General features: G+C 34.8%; 1 protein-coding gene across 5 annotated transcripts in view; it reads right to left on the bottom strand.

Moving 5' to 3' along the window:
* Positions 1-1,066: 1,066 nt before the first annotated feature.
* The window catches only part of LOC136031877 (uncharacterized), a 195,430-nt gene continuing 176,234 nt past the window's right edge, over positions 1,067-20,262 (bottom strand). For 4 of the 5 annotated variants that reach the window (XM_065711815.1, XM_065711817.1, XM_065711818.1 and 1 more), the window contains exons 9-10: positions 19,015-19,198; positions 1,067-1,224 (exon numbers count right to left, since the gene is read on the bottom strand). In XM_065711815.1, the coding sequence (XP_065567887.1) occupies positions 19,047-19,198 (152 nt within the window). In that variant the 3' untranslated portion in view covers positions 1,067-1,224; positions 19,015-19,046. Of the gene's footprint in view, positions 1,225-19,010; positions 19,199-20,262 lie in introns of all 5 variants that reach the window. The other variant, XM_065711819.1, reaches the window with a different exon arrangement.

Raw genomic sequence — 20,262 nt, forward strand, 5'->3', positions numbered from 1 at the left:
CCGCACTTTTCGTACAGCATACTTTTTGAAATACGGTCAATCAGTCGGGTCAATCAGTCCCTCTTAGAAAGTATCTGTACACTGAATGTGTGGATAATAATATAGAGATGTTGGTTTCAAGGTAATCTATTGCTGCCACATATCCTAAAGAATATATCTTGAGATTGACCCGAATCTTTTAAATGGCCGGATAATCAGATTATTGTAAGAAAAAGTTGGCTTATTGCGGTAGATGAGGGAATATAACTACTGAATTAACAAAAGCTTAGCAGCTTGAAGGTAGTGGAATTTGCAATATGAATATGCTGCTAGCTCTTTGGGAGCATCTTGTAAATTCCAAGCTCATCACAAAAAGAAACAAGAACGATTTGTTGGTATGAACAAAATGGGTACTGCTAGATAAATGTTGCATTGACGACGAATCCTTGACTTATATGGAGTTGGTGTAATTTAGGGTTGCAATCTCTTACAATTTTCCCCAAGATCTTGGGATTTTAGCCCTGATATTCAATTATGGGAAGAGTATAAATACTAGATCAAAATCGTCAAAAACCAGATTAAGTTTATTTGTTATTGCTATTTAACATCTTGGAAAACTATCAAATTCTCAGTGACAGCCGGCCTTCTAACGGGGCTTATCGACTCGAAGGAACTTCTTTGAAAGCATGAAACTTAATAAAATCTATAAATAATTTTTAGACACTTATAGCAGACTTGTATATAATTAAGCAGAATTCAAAGGGGTGATCTATCCCTTTGTTTTCTGCTCTGGTTTCACTCTAACAAAATTAACGAATTCAGAAAAATCCATTGAAATAAAAGTCGTAAAATCATTATAGAATAAGGCGTCCGCATGCAAAGTAAACGTTATTTACTCCATCACCTCTTTATTCTGTTCAATTCACTTGTTCAATCTGGTCATTCAAGCTGATCCACAAACTAAGTTGTTCAAGCTGATCCACAAACTGAGCTGCTGCTACAATGTTTTTCGCTATGGCTGCCCATAAGTCTAACTAAAGGACAAAAAAAAATTAAATCTGATTCGATTATTCAATTAGAGTCGCAATATTTAGCTAGGGTTTTATTTTATGTAAGAAATTACAAAAACAGAATCCAACTTGAAAATTAGAATGCTGGTGATGGATTTGGCACTGGCAGTGGTAGTATCAGGATCTTTTCCAGAAAATTTGGAGGGAGAGGGTTTCAATGATACTGGTAATTGTTCTGAAAATAAAAATAAGAATAGGAAACGACCACTATGAGAGTCCAAAAAAATATTTTCCAAACTACACAACCTGTAAATGATGACATATGTTCAAGCAGTGGATGTAACGCTATGGTATTTTCATCGACAATTTACAATTGAAAACCTGGAGAATATGTTTGTGTTATAAAATATACTTGGACATAATTATTGCGTCATAAAATTAGCATTAGCAGCAATAGCTCTGAAGGCTATTCCTACTCATTCATGTCAAGCTATGAATATGCCAGTAGTGATAAATTAATACTGCTTTATTAATGAATTCTGTAGCCACTAAGGGACCCAAATACATATCCCCTTAATGCTCTATAATGCCATTAAAAATGGTGATTTTCCCATTGAATGTTAAAATACGGTTAAAGCTTTTATGAAGCAGCTCATCCACTAAATCGATTTACGAAGTGCCGCCTTTGCTGCCAACGTAAGTATCGTTTTACGTGTCAGACACTGCCTTCCAATATAGCATCATAATGTTCTTCTTAGAGCATTATTTTCTCCTATTCTAAAGGAGTGAAATAAGAAGACCTAGATAACACGATAGCAGCATATCAAATCCATTAATTCTGGCATTTGAAAGTATGTCCCAACTATATGTAATTTAACGAATTTTTTACGTCATTTTACGTTAACTATAAGAATTTTACAAAATGTTTGGAAATCCATTGCTGAGAGGACTAATTACTGAAGATGTATCTTTGAACCAGTCATGTATCAGGTTAAATGAAAAAAGTTTGTTCAACTGAAAGCAAAGAGCAAGATTAGAACTTAAAACGAAACTATTTGTATGTGAGGAGGGCTCCCCCTTCCCCAACCCTCTCTCTTTAAAGTCTTAGAGTTCTTTAAGATTACTTCTCATTCAAATTCAACGGCCTTTGTGAGTCGTTATTGAGGAGTCAGGACAAACAGTCAAACTTTAACCTAAAGAGGGAGGGATAAAAAAGGGGAAGCCTCCTAATATAAGAAATAATTCCTGTTCGTTATTTTAATGTTGCTCCTTATTTTCAGTTGAAACAAAACTTTTCTTTTTCTTTATTTTCTTACTGTTTTTAAAAAATCATGATAGAAAATCCCCTATGTAAAATTTCCCACTCAAAATCCCTCCAAAAACTTTTGTCCCCATGGAAAATTCGATCACCCCTGGGGAAAGAAACACGCATTCGTGATCTTTCTGCAAAAAAAAAAAGTTCCAAATTTTATAGATGAGAGCCTGTAGCCTCTGCAGTAGGGTTCTCTGATATGCTGAAACCGATAATACAGGCACGTACGCAGGATTTTTTTTTCAGGGAGGCTCGAAACAGCAGGTATAAAGTAGCACTTTTTTTTATTTAGAAGCTAAATAAATGCAAAAGGCACGTACATTAGAATATACAGATTAACTTTAATCTGTAGTATTGTAGCGGATGGGGGGAACAAGACTGAAACCTCAAAAGTACGTTTTAGGAACAGGTTATGTTCATAGGGATTTAGAACCAGTGATTAATCTATTATATCCCACTGAAATGGAAATTTTAGGGTTAACAGTGCAATATGGGTGCTCGGGGGGGGGGGGTAGTTCTTCTATTGCGAAAACGTCGATTTTAATGAAAAATGATAGCTTCCTAAATTGATCCATTAAAAGCTGTACTTTATCCTGAAAAGTGGGGATAAACGCCTTAATACCAAGGATAATTCTATTCTGCTGTAGAAAGCAAACTCTCTTTACGAAAAAAATAACAGTACAATCGCTAATCAGAGGGTAAAAAGTTAGACAGAAAATAAGTTAATAACTGGGCAATGACTTGACCGGATAATTGCATGCTGTAAAATCGAAAAAAAAAGGCTTCACACCTGTATCTAGATTCTTAATAAATGTCCTACTTTTGCCAGAAATCCCAAGAAACCATGGGGGAAATTAAACATTTCACAAAATTTCGGGGGGGGGGACGGGTTCGAAGGCCCCTATCCTGCGTACGTGCCAGCGATGATATGATTCTAATTAAGATCGCTAACGTTTGTAGGGTCTTTCCCTCTTTTTTGACAAATTTTTTCAGACTCATAGTTTTTGATGAATAACTTTAAACTTGATGAATTTTGCATTTGGAATCAGAATAAAAAGCCACTTCTGTTGACGAATTAATCGTTATCAAAATTCTTGTTTTAAAGTACCGGTTACCTTTGGGACAAGTAGCTCCTTACTTACAGTTCGTTACTACGAAGTGTTTAAAATATTTTTATGTTGTACCAACTTTTTCCCACATATTTTTATTCCACCAGAAAATGTTCTGTTCCTATTCATGTTACATATGTTCATATCTTTTTGGCACGATTAAAAATTGTGTATTACCTATCTTGCAAACAAAACTAAGTATTTTTCTTTCAATCAAATTATTAACGCTGAAAGTTGTGGGATAAATGATGTTTGTGACTCTAAAATTCAGCATATGCAATAGATAAACCTGAAAAAAGATTGCCTCTTAGAACAGATTAAATAAAAAAAACAAGTTTTTTCAACTAAAAGTAAGGAGCGACATTAAAACTTAAAACGAACAGAAATTACTTCGTATATGAAAGGGGCTGCTTCCTCATCAACGCCCCGCTCTTTACGCTAAAGTTTGACTCTTTCTCTCAACTCTTCTTTTTTAAAACAGTAAAAAACTTTAGCGTAAAGATCGGGGCGTTGATTTACGTAACTCGTAACTTTTGATGCGTAAGACTAAACTTGATGAAACTTATATATTTAAAATCAGCATTAAAATGCGATTCTTTTGATGTAGCTATTGGTATCAAAATGCATTTTTTAGAGTTTTGGTTTCTATTGAGCCGGGTCGCTCCTTACTACAGTTCATTCCCACGAACTGTTTGATCATCATTACCACGAACTGTTTGATAATACTTCCGCTCTTTTCGTATGTCCAAAATTAGTATTAGTGATGACTTTCCGTTTTTAGACCTAAATTTTCTTTCTTGAATAATATTAAGAATCGTGGATATTTTTTTTTCAATTTCCCGGCATGGAAAGGTTCCTTAACTTATTAATATTAAAGCAATAAATAAGATTGCATAATGATTTCGTATCACTTTTTCAATTTTCAATTTCAAATTTTACTTTATCAATTTTGAAACATCAAAATTTTTAATATATCAAAACCTTTAGCTCGAATTTGTTCACACTTGTAAAGCAACCGGAAGACTAAATATTTGTCTGCAAAAAAAAAAAAAAAAAAAAAAAAAAAATGTCTCTCCTGCACTAGATTTCCGAATTTAGTTGCGATATTCTAATGTACACATGCATAAGGAAATAACAATTTTGCACATTTTAAATAAGAAAAACAATTGTGAATATATTGCAAATAAAACAAAAGCCCCAAAGAAAATTATGGGTCTTAGAAGAAGGCTATAGCAACACATGAACATATTCATTAAATTTACTATGGCTGACCACATATAAAGGAAATATGCTAATGAAATAAAACTAATATCATCAGATTCCTTATGTTAAGCCTATTCACACTCAAATATCATGGTCACTTTTCTGACAGTGCACCCCCCCCCGTTGTTCCATATATAGCCCTAATGATACATTTCTACTTCATTTTGCATCTCGTGATGCATTTTGTCTACATTGCTAACGGTTTTTTCACATTCTTGACACATTGAAAAGTTTTCCACCCCGACTTTCAATACAATTGTCGGGTTACTATTATTATTTTTTTTAAATAATCTAAAGGTGTTTATAGCAAGGGGAGGAAACATGATAATATAAGTAATAGAAACATTCTACCATTATAAAATAAGAATTTCACTGTTTTAATGTTTTTTTAGTTTGTATATATATATATATATATATATATATATATATATATATATATATATATATATATATATATATATATATATATATATATATCTATCTATATATATAACAATAAGTTGTCTGTCTGTGGATCAGGTGACGTCATGTTTCTGTGTCGACTGACGTCATGAAGTTAGTTGTCGTCATTTTTGCTATGACGGTGACGTCATTAAAGATATTTAAGACGTATATGTTCACGTAGAAATCTATTAATGTTTAAGTTTAAAATGACTGATGAACTTACAATGGCAAAAGCCGATGAAGATGCTCAAAGAGTCTATGCCAAAAAACTTGCTGCTGATAGAGAAAGTCAGAAAAGAAAGCGTGCCGAGGAATCAAAAGAACAGCAAGGAAACAGGCTTGAGGCTAAAGAAGGCAAAACCGCGCAGTTAGATGAAGATCCACCTGGACAGCGAGAGTCAAAACATATCAAAACTGAAAATGATAGCGATGATGATTGGGTTTGGGATTTTGACTTGGATAAGGTCATCAATGCCTACCAGATTTTAGTTAAAAAAACGAAGGTTCGGCGATATGTATTTCATAGTGAAGCTGAAAAATAAAGAAGAAAAAGAAAACTGAAAAAAGAAAAAATGTAAAAAAACATGACGACCGGGACACAGGGAATATAGATGACGACCAGGACACGCTGAAAAATAAAGAAGAAAAAGAAAACTGAAAAAAGAAAAAATGTAAAAAACTAAATAATACTAAAAAGAAAAAACACTCAAAGAGAAATTTCAGACCGGGACACAAATGACGACCGGGACAGAGGGAATATAAATAACAACCGGGACCCTCAAAGAGAAATTGCAGACTGGGATACCGGGACACAAATGACGACCGGGACACAGGGAATATAAATGACGACCAGGACACAGGTATTTAAGAATATCGTTCAAAGACAAATTTTTAATTGTAAGAAGACCGTTCAAAGAGAAATTTCTAATTGTAAAATGACTGAAGAACCTACAATGGCAACACCCGAGGAAGCTGCTCAAAACGAATGTATTCAAGCCGAAGTAGCTGAGTTGGTAAAGCGTTATGTTTCAGGTTCTAGGTCCGAGAGGCTCCAGGTTTGAACCTTGGCTTTAGCATTAATACAAAAGAGGAAAAAAACTAAAAAAGGTAAAAACTACAAAAAAACTAAAAAGAAAATATATATATATATATATATATATATATATATATATATATATATATATATATATATATATATATATCTATATATATATATATATATATATATATATATATATATATATATATATATATATACATATATATATATATATATATCTTCTATATATATAAAAATAAGTTGTCTGTCTGTGTAACGATGACTCTGGTCAAACATTTTCAGATCAATTGCTGGCAATTGGAAACGGAAAGCTCCCAGTAGTGGGAAAGCCAAGAATGTTGTATATTCGCAATTTTTACGTAGTTTGAAACACATATATAAATCTATCTATATTCACAGGTGGGACACAGGGACACAACTACAATGGCGCGTAATTAATATGGCGCGTAACGACTTAGGCGCGCGGGGGGCTTGGGGGGGCGCGAAGCGCCCCTCCAACTAGGTGTTGGGGTGGCGCGAAGCGCCACCCCAACAGCTAGTATATCTATATATATAAAAATAAGTTGTCTGTCTGTGGATGTGTGGATGGATGTGTGGATGGATGTGTCAGGTGACGTCACCTGAAAAAACTGGATTAGGTGACGTCAAAACTGAAAAAACTAAAAAAAGGCAAAAACTACAAAAAAAAACTAAAAACTAATAAAAAAAATAAAAAAGCTAAAAAACTAAAAAAACTATAAAGGTAAAAACCAATAAAAAACTAAAAAAAAAACTGAAAAAACTAAAAAAAGGCAAAAACTACAAAAAAAAACTAAAAACTAATAAAAAAAGTAAAAAAGCTAAAAAACTAAAAAAACTAAAAAAACTAAAAAAAGGTAAAAAACTAAAAAAAATAAAAAATAAAAAAAAACTAAAAAAAAGGAAAAAACTGAAAAATAAGCTAAAATAAAGGTAAAAACCAATAAAAAACTAAAAAAAAAAAGGAAAAAACTAATAAATGACGACACTCAAAGAGAAAGCGACCAGGACAAAAAACTAAAAAAAAAGGCAAAAACTACAAAAAAACTAAAAACTAATAAAAAAAATAAAAAAGCTAAAAAACTAAAAAAACTAAAAAAAGGTAAAAAACTAAAAAAACTAAAAACTAAAAAAAAACTAAAAAAGGTAAAAACTAAAAGAACTAAAAAAGAAAAAAATAAATGACGACACTCAAAGAGAAAGCGACCAGGACAAAAGGAATGTTCGATTAGCAATCAACAAAGCACCGGGACACAGGGAGTATAAATGACGACCAGGACACAAGTAAAAAAAAAAATTAACAAAACTAAAAAGAAGGTAAAAACTACAAAAAAACTAAAAAGAAAAAAAAACTAAAAACTAATAAAAAAACTAAAAAATCTAAAAATCTAAATAAACTAAAAAAGAAAAAAAAAGGAAAAAAATAAAGGAGAAAAACAAAACTAAAAAACGAATGTATATACAGACCGGTACACCGGGATACAAATGACGACCGGGACACAGGGAATATAAATAACGACCGGGACACAGGGACACAACTACAACGGGGACACCGGGGGAAACAGGGGGATATAAATGACGACCGGGACAAAAAAACTAAAAAGAAATAAAAACTAAAAACTAATAAAAAAAACTAAAAAATCTAAAAATCTAAATAAGCTAAAAAAGAAAAAAAAAGGAAAAAAATAAAGGAGAAAAACAAAACTAAAAAACGAATGTATATACAGACCGGGACACCGGGATACAAATGATGACCGGGACCCGGGACACAGGGAATATAAATGACGACCGGGACACAGGGACACAACTATGGATGGATGGATGGATGTGTCAGGTGACGTCACCTGAAAAAACTGGATTAGGTGACGTCAAAACTGAAAAAACTAAAAAAAGGCAAAAACTACAAAAAAAACTAAAAACTAATAAAAAAAATAAAAAAGCTAAAAAACTAAAAAAACTATAAAGGTAAAAACCAATAAAAAACTAAAAAAAAAACTGAAAAAACTAAAAAAAGGCAAAAACTACGAAAAAAACTAAAAACTAATAAAAAAAGTAAAAAAGCTAAAAAACTAAAAAAACTAAAAAAAGGTAAAAAACTAAAAAAAATAAAAAATAAAAAAAACTAAAAAAAAGGAAAAAACTGAAAAATAAGCTAAAATAAAGGTAAAAACCAATAAAAAACTAAAAAAAAAAAGGAAAAAACTAATAAATGACGACACTCAAAGAGAAAAAAAAGGCAAAAACTACAAAAAAAACTAAAAACTAATAAAAAAAATAAAAAAGCTAAAAAACTAAAAAAACTAAAAAAAGGCAAAAACTACAAAAAAAACTAAAAACTAATAAAAAAGCTAAAAAACTAAAAAAACTAAAAAAAAGGCAAAAACTACAAAAAAACAAAAACTAAAAAAAACTAAAAAAACTAAAAAAAGGTAAAAAACTAAAAAAACTAAAAACTAAAAAAAACTAAAAAAGGTAAAAACTAAAAGAACTAAAAAAGAAAAAAATAAATGACGACACTCAAAGAGAAAGCGACCAGGACAAAAGGAATGTTCGATTAGCAATCAACAAAGCACCGGGACACAGGGAGTATAAATGACGACCCGGGGGAAACAGGGGGATATAAATGACGACCGGGACAAAAAAACTAAAAAGAAAAAAAAACTAAAAACTAATAAAAAAACTAAAAAATCTAAAAATCTAAATAAGCTAAAAAAGAAAAAAAAAGGAAAAAAATAAAGGAGAAAAACAAAACTAAAAAACGAATGTATATACAGACCGGGACACCGGGATACAAATGACGACCGGGACCCGGGACACAGGGAATATAAATGACGACCGGGACACAGGGACACAACTACAACGGGGACACCGGGGGAAACAGGGGGATGTAAATGACGACCGGGACACCGGGACAGGGAATGGTCGATTAGCAATCACCATCAACAAAGCTCAAGGGCAATCATTAGAATCATGAGGTATAGATCTGAATACAGATTGTTTTCCCATGGACCATTATATGTTGCATGTTCAAGAGTCGGTAAACCTGACAATCTATTTATATGCAAAGACAATGGGACAGCAAAGAATGTTGTATATTCGCAAGTTTTACGTAGTTAAAACCATATATATATATCTATCTATATTCACAGGTGGGACATAGGGACACAACTACAATGGCGCGTAACTATTATGGCGCGTAACGACTTACGCGCGCGGGGGGGCTTGGGGGGGGCGCGAAGCGCCCCCACCAACTAGGTGTTGGGGTGGCGCGAAGCGCCACCCCAACAGCTAGTATATATATATAATAGCTGTTGTGGTAGTGTATATAAATATATATAGGTTTACCTAGCTGTGTTGGTGGGGGCGCTTCGCGCAACCCCCAAGCCCCCCCCCCCGTGCCTAAGTCGTTACGCACCATATTAGTTACGCGCCATTGTAGTTGTGTCCCTGTGTACCACCTATGAATATAGATAGATTTATATATGTGTTTTGAACTACGTAGAACTTGCGAATATACAACATTCTTGGCTTTCCATTGTCTGTGCATATACAAAGCCTTATGTACTTATAATGACGTCATATGCAAACGCTCTTTTTACAAACAAACATGCATACACACAACTCGTTTTTATATAGATAGATAGATAAATAGATACAATAAAAAATTAACTGCGTAAAACTTGCGAATATACAACATTCTTCGCTGTCCAATTGTAGCTGCATATAAATAGATTGTCAGGTTTACCGACCCTAGAACATGCAACGTACAATTGTCCATGGGAAAAACAATCAGTATTAATATCTATACCACATTTTTTTAATGATTGACCTTGAGCTTTGTTGATGGTGATTGCAAATGATAATCAAATTGGGAATTGCAATCTTTTAAATTGAAAAGGCAGATCCGTTGGAATCATGGGAATGCGAGGAATAAGAACAGCCTCACCCTCAAAAGGCCCTGTCAAAATTGTACCCTCTATTAGGTTTTCCATTGTTTTTTTTTACGGCAAGTCGCGTGCCATTGCAAAGCTTTGGTGGTTTTATGTTACGTAAAAATATTATTGGTACGCCTATTTTTAGTTGTAGCACGTGCGGTGGAAACCCTGAAAGATCCACGGAACTGTGTCGACTGACTTGTAAAGGACTGCCTGGTCTCGAATCTTGGTCAAAACAATATTGTTGATCTCGTGGACGTCTATATTTTTGGGTGCAAAAACCGCTCTTTCACTTAGCCATTTATTATTTCTATAATTGTTTAGAATATTCGTCACTAAATTACAGAATTCAGCATGTAGTTGTATACGTCCTGAAATTGAGTCTACTGGGAGCTTTCCGTTTCCAATTGCCAGCAATTGATCTGAAGATGTTTGACCAGAGTCATCGTTTTGCAATCGGACACGCATATTTGTAGTTAATTTTAATGTCTTTACGTGTGCCAAGCAATATTAATGTGCTGCCAAAGGGTTTCGAATTCCCTTGCAAATCTTTCAAACATTGATCCAGAGCCTCGAGCGATTTTTTGTGTGCCATTTTGCACCCGTCCCAAATAATAAGTTTGCATTGCTACAATACTTTACCCATCCCAGATGATTTGGAAATATTGCACGTGGGAATTTCTGTAGAATGCAAATTCAGAGGCAATTTCAAAGTGGAATGAGCAGTTCTTCCACCAGGCAGCAACGTTGCGGCTATTCCGGACGACGCAATTGCCAACGCTATATCATTTTTAGATCGAATTGATGCCAGAATCAGTCTTATCACAAACGTTTTACCAGTACCTCCTAGCGCATCCAAAAAGAAATTTCTCCAACGTTGTTATCGACACAATGCATTATCATATCATAAATGTCTTTTTGTTCCGACGTTAACTTGGAAATGTTATTTTGTACATACGACAATAGATCACTCGTACTGTAACTTTGTTCACGATCCAATTCTACACATGTCGAAACAGCAGCGGTACGATTAGGTGAAGGCATTCCCAAATCCTGAAGAGGTTTGTTTGCCATACATACGCAAAAATCTTCTATAATAACTAAAGTGTAGTTATAAATTTCTGATGTAAAATCATAAGTCATATCTGACGTCTCTAACCGTTTCCGATGAAGTATATCTTCGGACATTTTCGATTTATATTTTTCCCATAACTCTGTAGGAGCTGAAGGAGAGCAAGTTGTTAGTATGATTCCAAACAATGCACAAATTTGACTTGGAGTTGACGTTTCGCACGCGTCATTGATGCAGTTATCCCAGTGTTGGTCATTCTCCAATAAATTCAGAGCTTGGCATGCACTACGGTAAGTGTCATGTATAGTACCGTTTACAGTTCTCAAATACTCAAAGGATGTCGGACCAGGTACATTCACCAAAATCAGGCGTAGAAAGAAGCATTCATGTTGATTGGGGTGAACGGTGTAGAGTCTTCCTATCGTGGTACCTTTGAAGATGGTAGGTTGGCCGTCGACTGACTTACCCTGTTTTCGACGTTCAAATACTTTATTTTTAGTATTCCACGCGTAATACGAGGGCACTTCAGTATACAGCAGTTTTTTTTTGCAAAAGAATCATTTTTGCACAGCGAAAAGAAAGCAGTAAACTTTGTATCCGGTGGATTCAGGGCTCTTTGTCGCACGTTGGATTCCGAAAAATAAACACGTTGACCATTCTGTAAATGTACCGCTAAGTGAACAACAGCTGAACTACGTTCATGTATCGGAAATGAAAGAATTCGCCAAACAGCTTCATTACTGGTTTTGTATCTTCCAGCCTGATATTGTACGATTTCGTCGATATCTTTGATTTCGGACTGCAAGCTAAAAACTGCCATGTCACTGCCTTTGTTGACATATTTACATATGTATTTGATTGCCTTTACGGAGTTACAGTATTCAACGTTTATGTGTGCATTAAATGTTTTTGATAATAATGGGGAATGTGGAACAACCCACTGGTTATCTACTTCAATGGTGGTACCGTTACGCTTCTTTATTATTGCTGTTTTACCGTCATCTTCAGTAGATCTTCTTCTATATTGTGGGTAACCATCATTGCCAGTAATTGTGTCGGGTATTAAAAGTCGAGGATATTGCTTTGTGCACCTTCCTTTGGCCATGCATGGTGAATTTTCGTTCAGTGCACCGCAAGGTCCATGGATCATATTTTTTACAACAATATCATATAACCCCTTATCGACATTTTCATCAGGTATTTCAGCGGAAATCACATTATAGATTTCATTAGAAGTAATTTAATAATGTAGTCAGATTAGTGTATGTACTTGTGGCAATCCTCGTTTTTGCCATTCCACTGAGTACATCCAGCATCGCACTGACCCGAACACTTCAAGTTTTACTATGTAGTTTATCGGTGATTTCAAATTTTGCCGGAAGACACGGGCCGTAATGTCATGTCTATGAACCACCGATTATCCTTGAAGTAAAAGCTGCTGTATCTCGTCCCAAAATCGATTACATGTAAATGTAATAAATAAATTTGGACGACCATAGAGACGAACATACGCAATAGCATCTTGAGCATATTCATTCATATGACGGGGACTGCCAGCATATGACGAAGGTAAAATCGTTAATCTTCCATTGTTTGTGGTATTACCGTCATTTACAATTGCATCTCGCAAATGAATGTATTGTTCAGAGTGGAGCTTGGCCTGATTCAGACGGATAAATAGCAAATGTTCTGATTCAATTTTTTATACATATCACAACGATGTATTGGTGAAACAATTGGCGGCATTTTAAAATATAATTGTCTTCATCCTACCGAATCATTAGTCTATAGGAATAATAATGCATTGCACTGCATTTCTTATTCATTTCTTTGTTAGTGGCTGGATTTATCAATTTAATATTAAAGTGATAGCCATCGGCTCCATCCCTAAAAATGATAGGATGTTGTAGGGCATCGCAGCATCGATGAGTTTCAGCAATTCTTACCAACTGAGCGTTTCGCTTATGAAGAATAATATCTCGAGGCAAAAACTGATCACCGACCATAACGATTGCCACTTCGTCGATAGTTGGAGCATTGTATCTACGCACATGTAGGCCAGGGGGCGTTTTTTCAGCGGAAATAACAATTTTATGCGTATCAGTAGGCATCAAATCGATGGCTGTTTCGAACAGACGCACAAAATTATTATTTTCGTGGAAAAGATGTTGCAATTGGGAAACGATTGTCCTTTCAACGTCGGGAGAAATTTCGCAACGTGCATTCAATTCAGAATTTCTATCACTGATGAAGTACAATTGTAAAAATTTATGATTCTCGCCTGAGAATGGTAGAAGGGACCCTGCTCTATGATAAATTTGCCCTTTTACTTTGAAAGTAGGCATGAATTGATATGGATTTTCGATTTGGGCACTAAACGACGTCATTTGTAAACATGAGTTATATTTTCTGATTTTTGATAAAAAACACTTAGATTCTGATGTAGTTCCAGTAAGCAAAGTCTTCAATGGCTCTGGGGGTGCAACCAGTTGAGGAAGTTTAACTTTTCCTGAGGCGTAACACATTCCCATTGTTTCACCATTAAATTTCAAGGCCTTGCAGCAGGGAAAAATTTTAGACATAGTCCTGATTTGAACAAATCTACTATAATCATCGACTGGGCTGTACCTGAATGCCATGCGATAATTTTCACGTTGCTCTTGTGATTCCTCGGCACGCCCTCTTTTTTCACTTTCTCTTTTAGCAGCAAGTCTGGTTTCGCGTTGCTCTGGAAGTTCCTAAACACGACTTCGTTGACGGAAATTGCACATTCCTAATCTGGCATTATCTCTTGAAGCCGCAAGCCTGTTTTCACGGTGTTCTTGTGATTCCTCGGCACGCTTTCTGTTCTTACTTTCTCTATCAGCCGCAAGCCTGTTTTCTTGCTGTTCTTGTGATTCCTCGGCACGCTTTCTTTTCTTACTTTCTCTATCAGCAGCAAGGTTTTTGGCATAGACTCTTTGAGCAGCTTCCTCGGCTGTTGCCATTGTAGGTTCTTAAGTCATTTTACAATTAAACATTTTTCCTTCCACGATCTTCTTACAATTAAAAATTTGTCTTTGAACGAATTTCTTAAATACCTATATATCTATATATATATAAATAAGTTGTCTGTCTGTCTGTGGATCAGGTGACGTCATGTTTCTGTGTTGAATGACGTCATGAAATTAGTTGTCGTCAATTTTGCTTTGACGGTGACTCGATATGTACTTCATAGTGACGCTGAAAAATAAAGAAGAAAAAGAAAACTGAAAAAAGAAAAAAGGTAAAAAACTAAAAAAAAAACTAAAAAGAAAAAACACTCAAAGAGAAATTACAGACCGGGACACAAATGACGACCGAGACAGAGGGAATATAAGTGACGACCGGGAACCTCAAAGAGAAATTACAGACTGGGACACCCGGACACAAATCACGACCGGGACACAGGGAATATAAATGACGACCGGGACACAGGGACACAACTACAACGGGGACGCCGGGGGCACAGGCGGGATATATAAATGACGACCGGGACACAGGGATTGTTCGAATAGAAATTACAGACCGGGACACCGGGACACAAATGACGACCGGGACACCGGGACACAGGGAATATAAATGACGACCGGGACACTCAAAGAGAAATTACAAACTGGGACACCGGGACACAGGGAATATAAATGACGACCGGGACACAGGGACACATCATTAGAATAATGAGGTATAGATCTGAATACGGATTGTTTTTCCCATGGACAATTATATGTTGCATGTTCAAGAGTCAGTAAATCTGACAATCTATTTATATGCACAGACAATGGGACAGCGAAGAATGTTGTATATTCGCATGTTTTATGTAGTTAAAAACATATATTTATATCTATCTCTATTCACAGGTGGGACACAGGGACACAACTACAATGGCGCGTAACTAATATGGCGCGTAACGACTTCCGCGCGCGGGGGGGCTTGGGGGGGGGGCGAAGCGCCCCACCAACTAGGTGTTGGGGTGGCGCGAAGCACAACCCCAACAGCTAGTATATATATATATATATATATATATATATATATATATATATATATATATATATATATATACTAGCTGTTGGGGTGGCGCTTCGCGCCACCCCAACACCTAGTTGGTGGGGGCGCTTCGCGCCCCCCCCAAGCCCCCCCGCGCGCGTAAGTCGTTACGCGCCATAATAGTTACGCGCCATTGTAGTTGTGTCCCTATGTCCCACCTGTGAATATAGATATATATATATATATATGGTTTTAACTACGTAAAACTTGCGAATATACAACATTCTTTGCTGTCCCATTGTCTTTGCATATAAATAGATTGTCAGGTTATCCCCCTGTTTCCCCCGGTGTCCCCGTTGTAGTTGTGTCCCTGTGTCCCGGTCGTCATTTATATTCCCTGTGTCCCGGGTCCCGGTCATCATTTGTATCCCGGTGTCCCGGTCTGTATATACATTCGTTTTTTAGTTTTGTTTTTCTCCTTTATTTTTTTCCTTTTTTTTTCTTTTTTAGTTTATTTAGATTTTTAGATTTTTTAGTTTTTTTATTAGTTTTTAGTTTTTTTTTCTTTTTAGTTTTTTTGTAGTTTTTACCTTCTTTTTAGTTTTGTTAAATTTTTTTTTTACTTGTGTCCTGGTCGTCATTTATACTCCCTGTGTCCCGGTGCTTTGTTGATTGCTAATCGAACATTCCTTTTGTCCTGGTCGCTTTCTCTTTGAGTGTCGTCATTTATTTTTTTCTTTTTTAGTTCTTTTAGTTTTTACCTTTTTTAGTTTTTTTTTAGTTTTTAGTTTTTTTAGTTTTTTACCTTTTTTTAGTTTTTTTAGTTTTTTAGCTTTTTTATTTTTTTTATTAGTTTTTAGTTTTTTTGTAGTTTTTGCCTTTTTTTTTAGTTTTTTGTCCTGGTCGCTTTCTCTTTGAGTGTCGTCATTTATTAGTTTTTTCCTTTTTTTTTTTAGTTTTTTATTGGTTTTTACCTTTATTTTAGCTTATTTTTCAGTTTTTTCCTTTTTTTTAGTTTTTTTTTATTTTTTATTTTTTTTAGTTTTTTACCTTTTTTTAGTTTTTTTAGTTTTTTTAGTTTTTTAGCTTTTTTACTTTTTTTATTAGTTTTTAGTTTTTTTTTGTAGTTTTTGCCTTTTTTTAGTTTTTTCAGTTTTTTTTTTAGTTTTTTATTGGTTTTTACCTTTATAGTTTTTTTAGTTTTTTAGCTTTTTTATTTTTTTTATTAGTTTTTAGTTTTTTTTGTAGTTTTTGCCTTTTTTTAGTTTTTTCAGTTTTGACGTCACCTAATCCAGTTTTTTCAGGTGACGTCACCTGACACATCCATCCACACATCCATCCACACATCCACAGACAGACAACTTATTTTTATATAGATAGATATATATATATATATATACATATATGGGGATACCTATGGGGGTAAGGTTGAATTGTTGGAAAAGTAACGATGGTATTTTAAAAGAAAGTAAAATAAAAATCTTAATGGTAGATCTAATGGTCATTATCACGTTTCTTTTAGATATAGTCAACCACCCAAATTTTAACCCTTCCCCTCCCATTCAATATAACTTAATCCAATCTAGCCTAATGCAGGGGGTGAATCAAATTGGGTTTTAGTTGAATAGGTGTTGAATAGCATGAGCGCTGGATTAAATGATGGTTGAGTTGCAAGGGGGCTGAATTGAATGAAGGTTGAGTTGCCAGGGGGTTGAATTAAATGGCGTGGATTGAATAGTCAGTCAGAAAAGCATCCATAATATCTGGAAAAGCAATGATAAGGAATCTGATCGAACTAATTTTGTTTTAGTATACTTCCTTTAGATGTGGTCGTTCGCAGCAGATTTACACCCTATTTTATGTAGCTTAACATAACCTACCCTATTGCACGGGTTGATTTGAATTGTGTTTGAGTGGAATTCGGTTTGAATTGCATAGGGTTGAGGTAAACAGAGCTGAGTTAAATAATAGTTGAATTGAACAAGGTTGAGCTGAATGAATTATGTTGAACGGGGTTTAGTGAAACTGGGTCAACTTAAATGAGGGCTGATTTAAATAGTGGTTCAGCTGAATAGGGTTGATCTAAATGGAGGCTGAGTTTAACGAGGATTCAGTTGAACGGAGTTGAGTTACGTAGGAACCTAAGATTTCCTATATGCAAAATTCATTATTTTGAAAACAACTGCTCTAAATTTATATTATCTAAAGCCGGCACAGGAGCATTTTAATCTGCAAACTTTCTCGCTTGATAAAAAAAAAGTATTTCCTCCCGTTGAAGATCAAACAGTTATTAGAAGTTTTTCAATAAATAATCTTCAAATTATGCTGGAACAAATCCCTCGAGGAATCGTCTGAAGCCACCCTCAGGAAAATATCGAGGAAAATTGTTAATTGTACCATTATTAGGTCTGAAGTATTTATTCAGGAAGCATCAGTATCTTGTGAAAACACTCTGATAAATACATCCCCCCAAATATCAATTCCTTTGGAATTCCTTTTCTAGTAGGCTTTAATTCATTTCATATGGACAATCCATTTATAATCTTTTTCAAAACCCAGGAAAACTTAGGGAAAGTTCCTTTTAATTAGAAAGCTTAGAAGAAAAGAAATAAGAGTTAAGATGCTTAGCACAGTGGAGATGAAGCAAGCCTTTCCAATTCCAGAGGTAATTAAAATCTTCCGCTTTCAAAGAAATTACTGTTTAAAGGAGTTACGAACTGCTAATCAGTATAATTAGAATTTCAAAAATAAAAACAAGTTAAAAAGAATGGTTTTGCTGCTAAGGGTTTGAGTAATTTATATCATATTTTTCATTATGAGAAAACATGATCCACAGCAGTAAAAATCTACGACCTGCACAATTTTGGTTAAAACTCTTTTCCTTGGGTTTTTCAGTCTTTTGGTGAGACGTAATCTTACTTTTATCCTGGGGATAAGATCAAGGGACGGAGATCTTAGAAGATCCTGGGATAAGGACGGAGATACTGGGGATAAGATCAAGGGATGGAGATCAAGAAGACGGAAGCAACACAACAAGGTATTTCTACTTTTCACCCTTTCAAAGGTATTTCAAATAAAATATTTTCAACAAAAGTGTCATATCTATCTGTAATTTAATAGTTAGTTCTATATCTAGGCAAAATATTTCTTTCAAATCTTCTTCCGATGGATTAACTGGTAGCTTTTGTAGGAGTTTTCCTGTCCCACAGAGCGTTCCAAATGATTGTACTGTGCAAAAGAAACGCTGTTTTCTTAATATTTGGCAATGCCTGTTTCTACCTACATGTAAGCAGTTGACTGTAAATATTTTCATCTTATTACCCTTGCAATCAGTGGCACTAAGAGAGGAGCTCAGTGCCTAACCCCAAAATCTAACCAGTTTTAGAGTTTTTCTTAATTCTAGGCAATTTTCATATAATTCACCTACTGGTTTCCGTTTGGACGAGAAATGTCATCAACCTACCCATATCCCTGCAATCTATGTAAGAAAAAATTAGGTGTGAAAACCAGAAAAAACAGTACTTTATAACAAATTGTCTTGTAGTATTACTACATTGCTATTTCTCATAGTATAGCTACTTTTACTTCTAGCACTTCCTGTTGCTACTTCTTATACTGTTACTACAGAAAGACTAGTTTTCATCGTCATAGCTTCAGGTGTATTCCAAACAGACCAGCATTAGACAAACCTGTTCGTCTTAAAGATCTAGAACCCTTTACATCTTTTTACAACCTTTTACTTCCGGATTTACAACCTGAATGTTGTATATAGTTTGTTTTAAATTAATATATCTAGGATCTACCTACAGTTATGAGCTTAAATCAAAACTGCTTATTGCTCAATGTCTTCTTTTGAATCCGAGAGCACCGTACTCAATAAACAACCAAACTTTGACGATACATAGGCAAATGCATCCAGATAGCAGCAGTGTCGCTTCTGCTCCGATATAGAGTCCTCCAAACGAACCAGCTAGATTCCCAAGAGATCGACCTGAAAGAGATATTTTATAATAAAAGAATATACCCTTTTTAAAAAGGGCTATTGCATTATTTAGGCGGCAGTAAGTGCTATAATTTGCTTATAGGTGCTGATTGTGAAAGTCCTGGGCAATGCTGCACTAAAAAATGAAAGGACTGCACTAATTCTAAAAAATCTAATTCTAATTCTAAAAATTCTAAAAAAAATTTCTAAATTCTAAAAAATGAATGCTGCACTAAAAAATGCTAACTGCCTTCGAATAAATTTCAGGAGCACTACTTATCTAAAGCAAATCGACCAAGCCTATAAAACAAAACAAAAATGGAGGAAATCAAACATCATATAAGATAAGTTGCTGATATAAGGGTTTTAGGCGTTCAACCCCCCCCCCCCCAAAAAAAAAATAGCCCCCACAGAAATTACCCCTTGAAATTACTTCCCGAGAAAATCTATCTCCCGGGGAAAAGACGGCCCCTCGGGAAATCCTGCCCCGTCAAAAACATCACCTAGAAATTATATCTTTGCCGAAAGAAAATTCCCCAGACAATCCCCCTCCGTGCTAAAAAGTCCCCCGCAAAGAATTTCCGTAGGTTTCCCAAATAACAAATACTATCTGCAAGAAAGGAGAACTTAAAAAAAAAAAACTTTAAAAGAATATATTCCGGGGGGAGAGGTAAACGCCGGCCACCGATATAAGCTGCTGATTTTGATTACGTTTAACCAATTATGTGGTGAAAAAATTGCTTAGGACTTTAAGTTTTTCTTGAGCTCAAGAGCACTTATAAATTTTCAAATTTACAAATTTTCAAATTTGTAAATTTCAAATCATTTCAATTTTGTTTCTGAGCAGCTTTGACCACTGAAAACCTTCTTCCTTTATTGGCACTTATTTCCTTGGAAATATCCTTATGAGCAGACAAAGTAAGGTGCTAATTCAGTGTTTCAAAACTAATATCTCTGAAAATACAACATGCATTAATCACTCACCTCCATTGAATATTGAAAGAGCAAGCTCATTTCACGCTAATGATCCTAATAGTGTTAAACAAATGTATAAACAAATGACATTAGTGAGC

The sequence above is a fragment of the Artemia franciscana genome, chromosome 10, assembly GCF_032884065.1.
Source record: "Artemia franciscana chromosome 10, ASM3288406v1, whole genome shotgun sequence".
NCBI lineage: Eukaryota > Metazoa > Arthropoda > Branchiopoda > Anostraca > Artemiidae > Artemia > Artemia franciscana.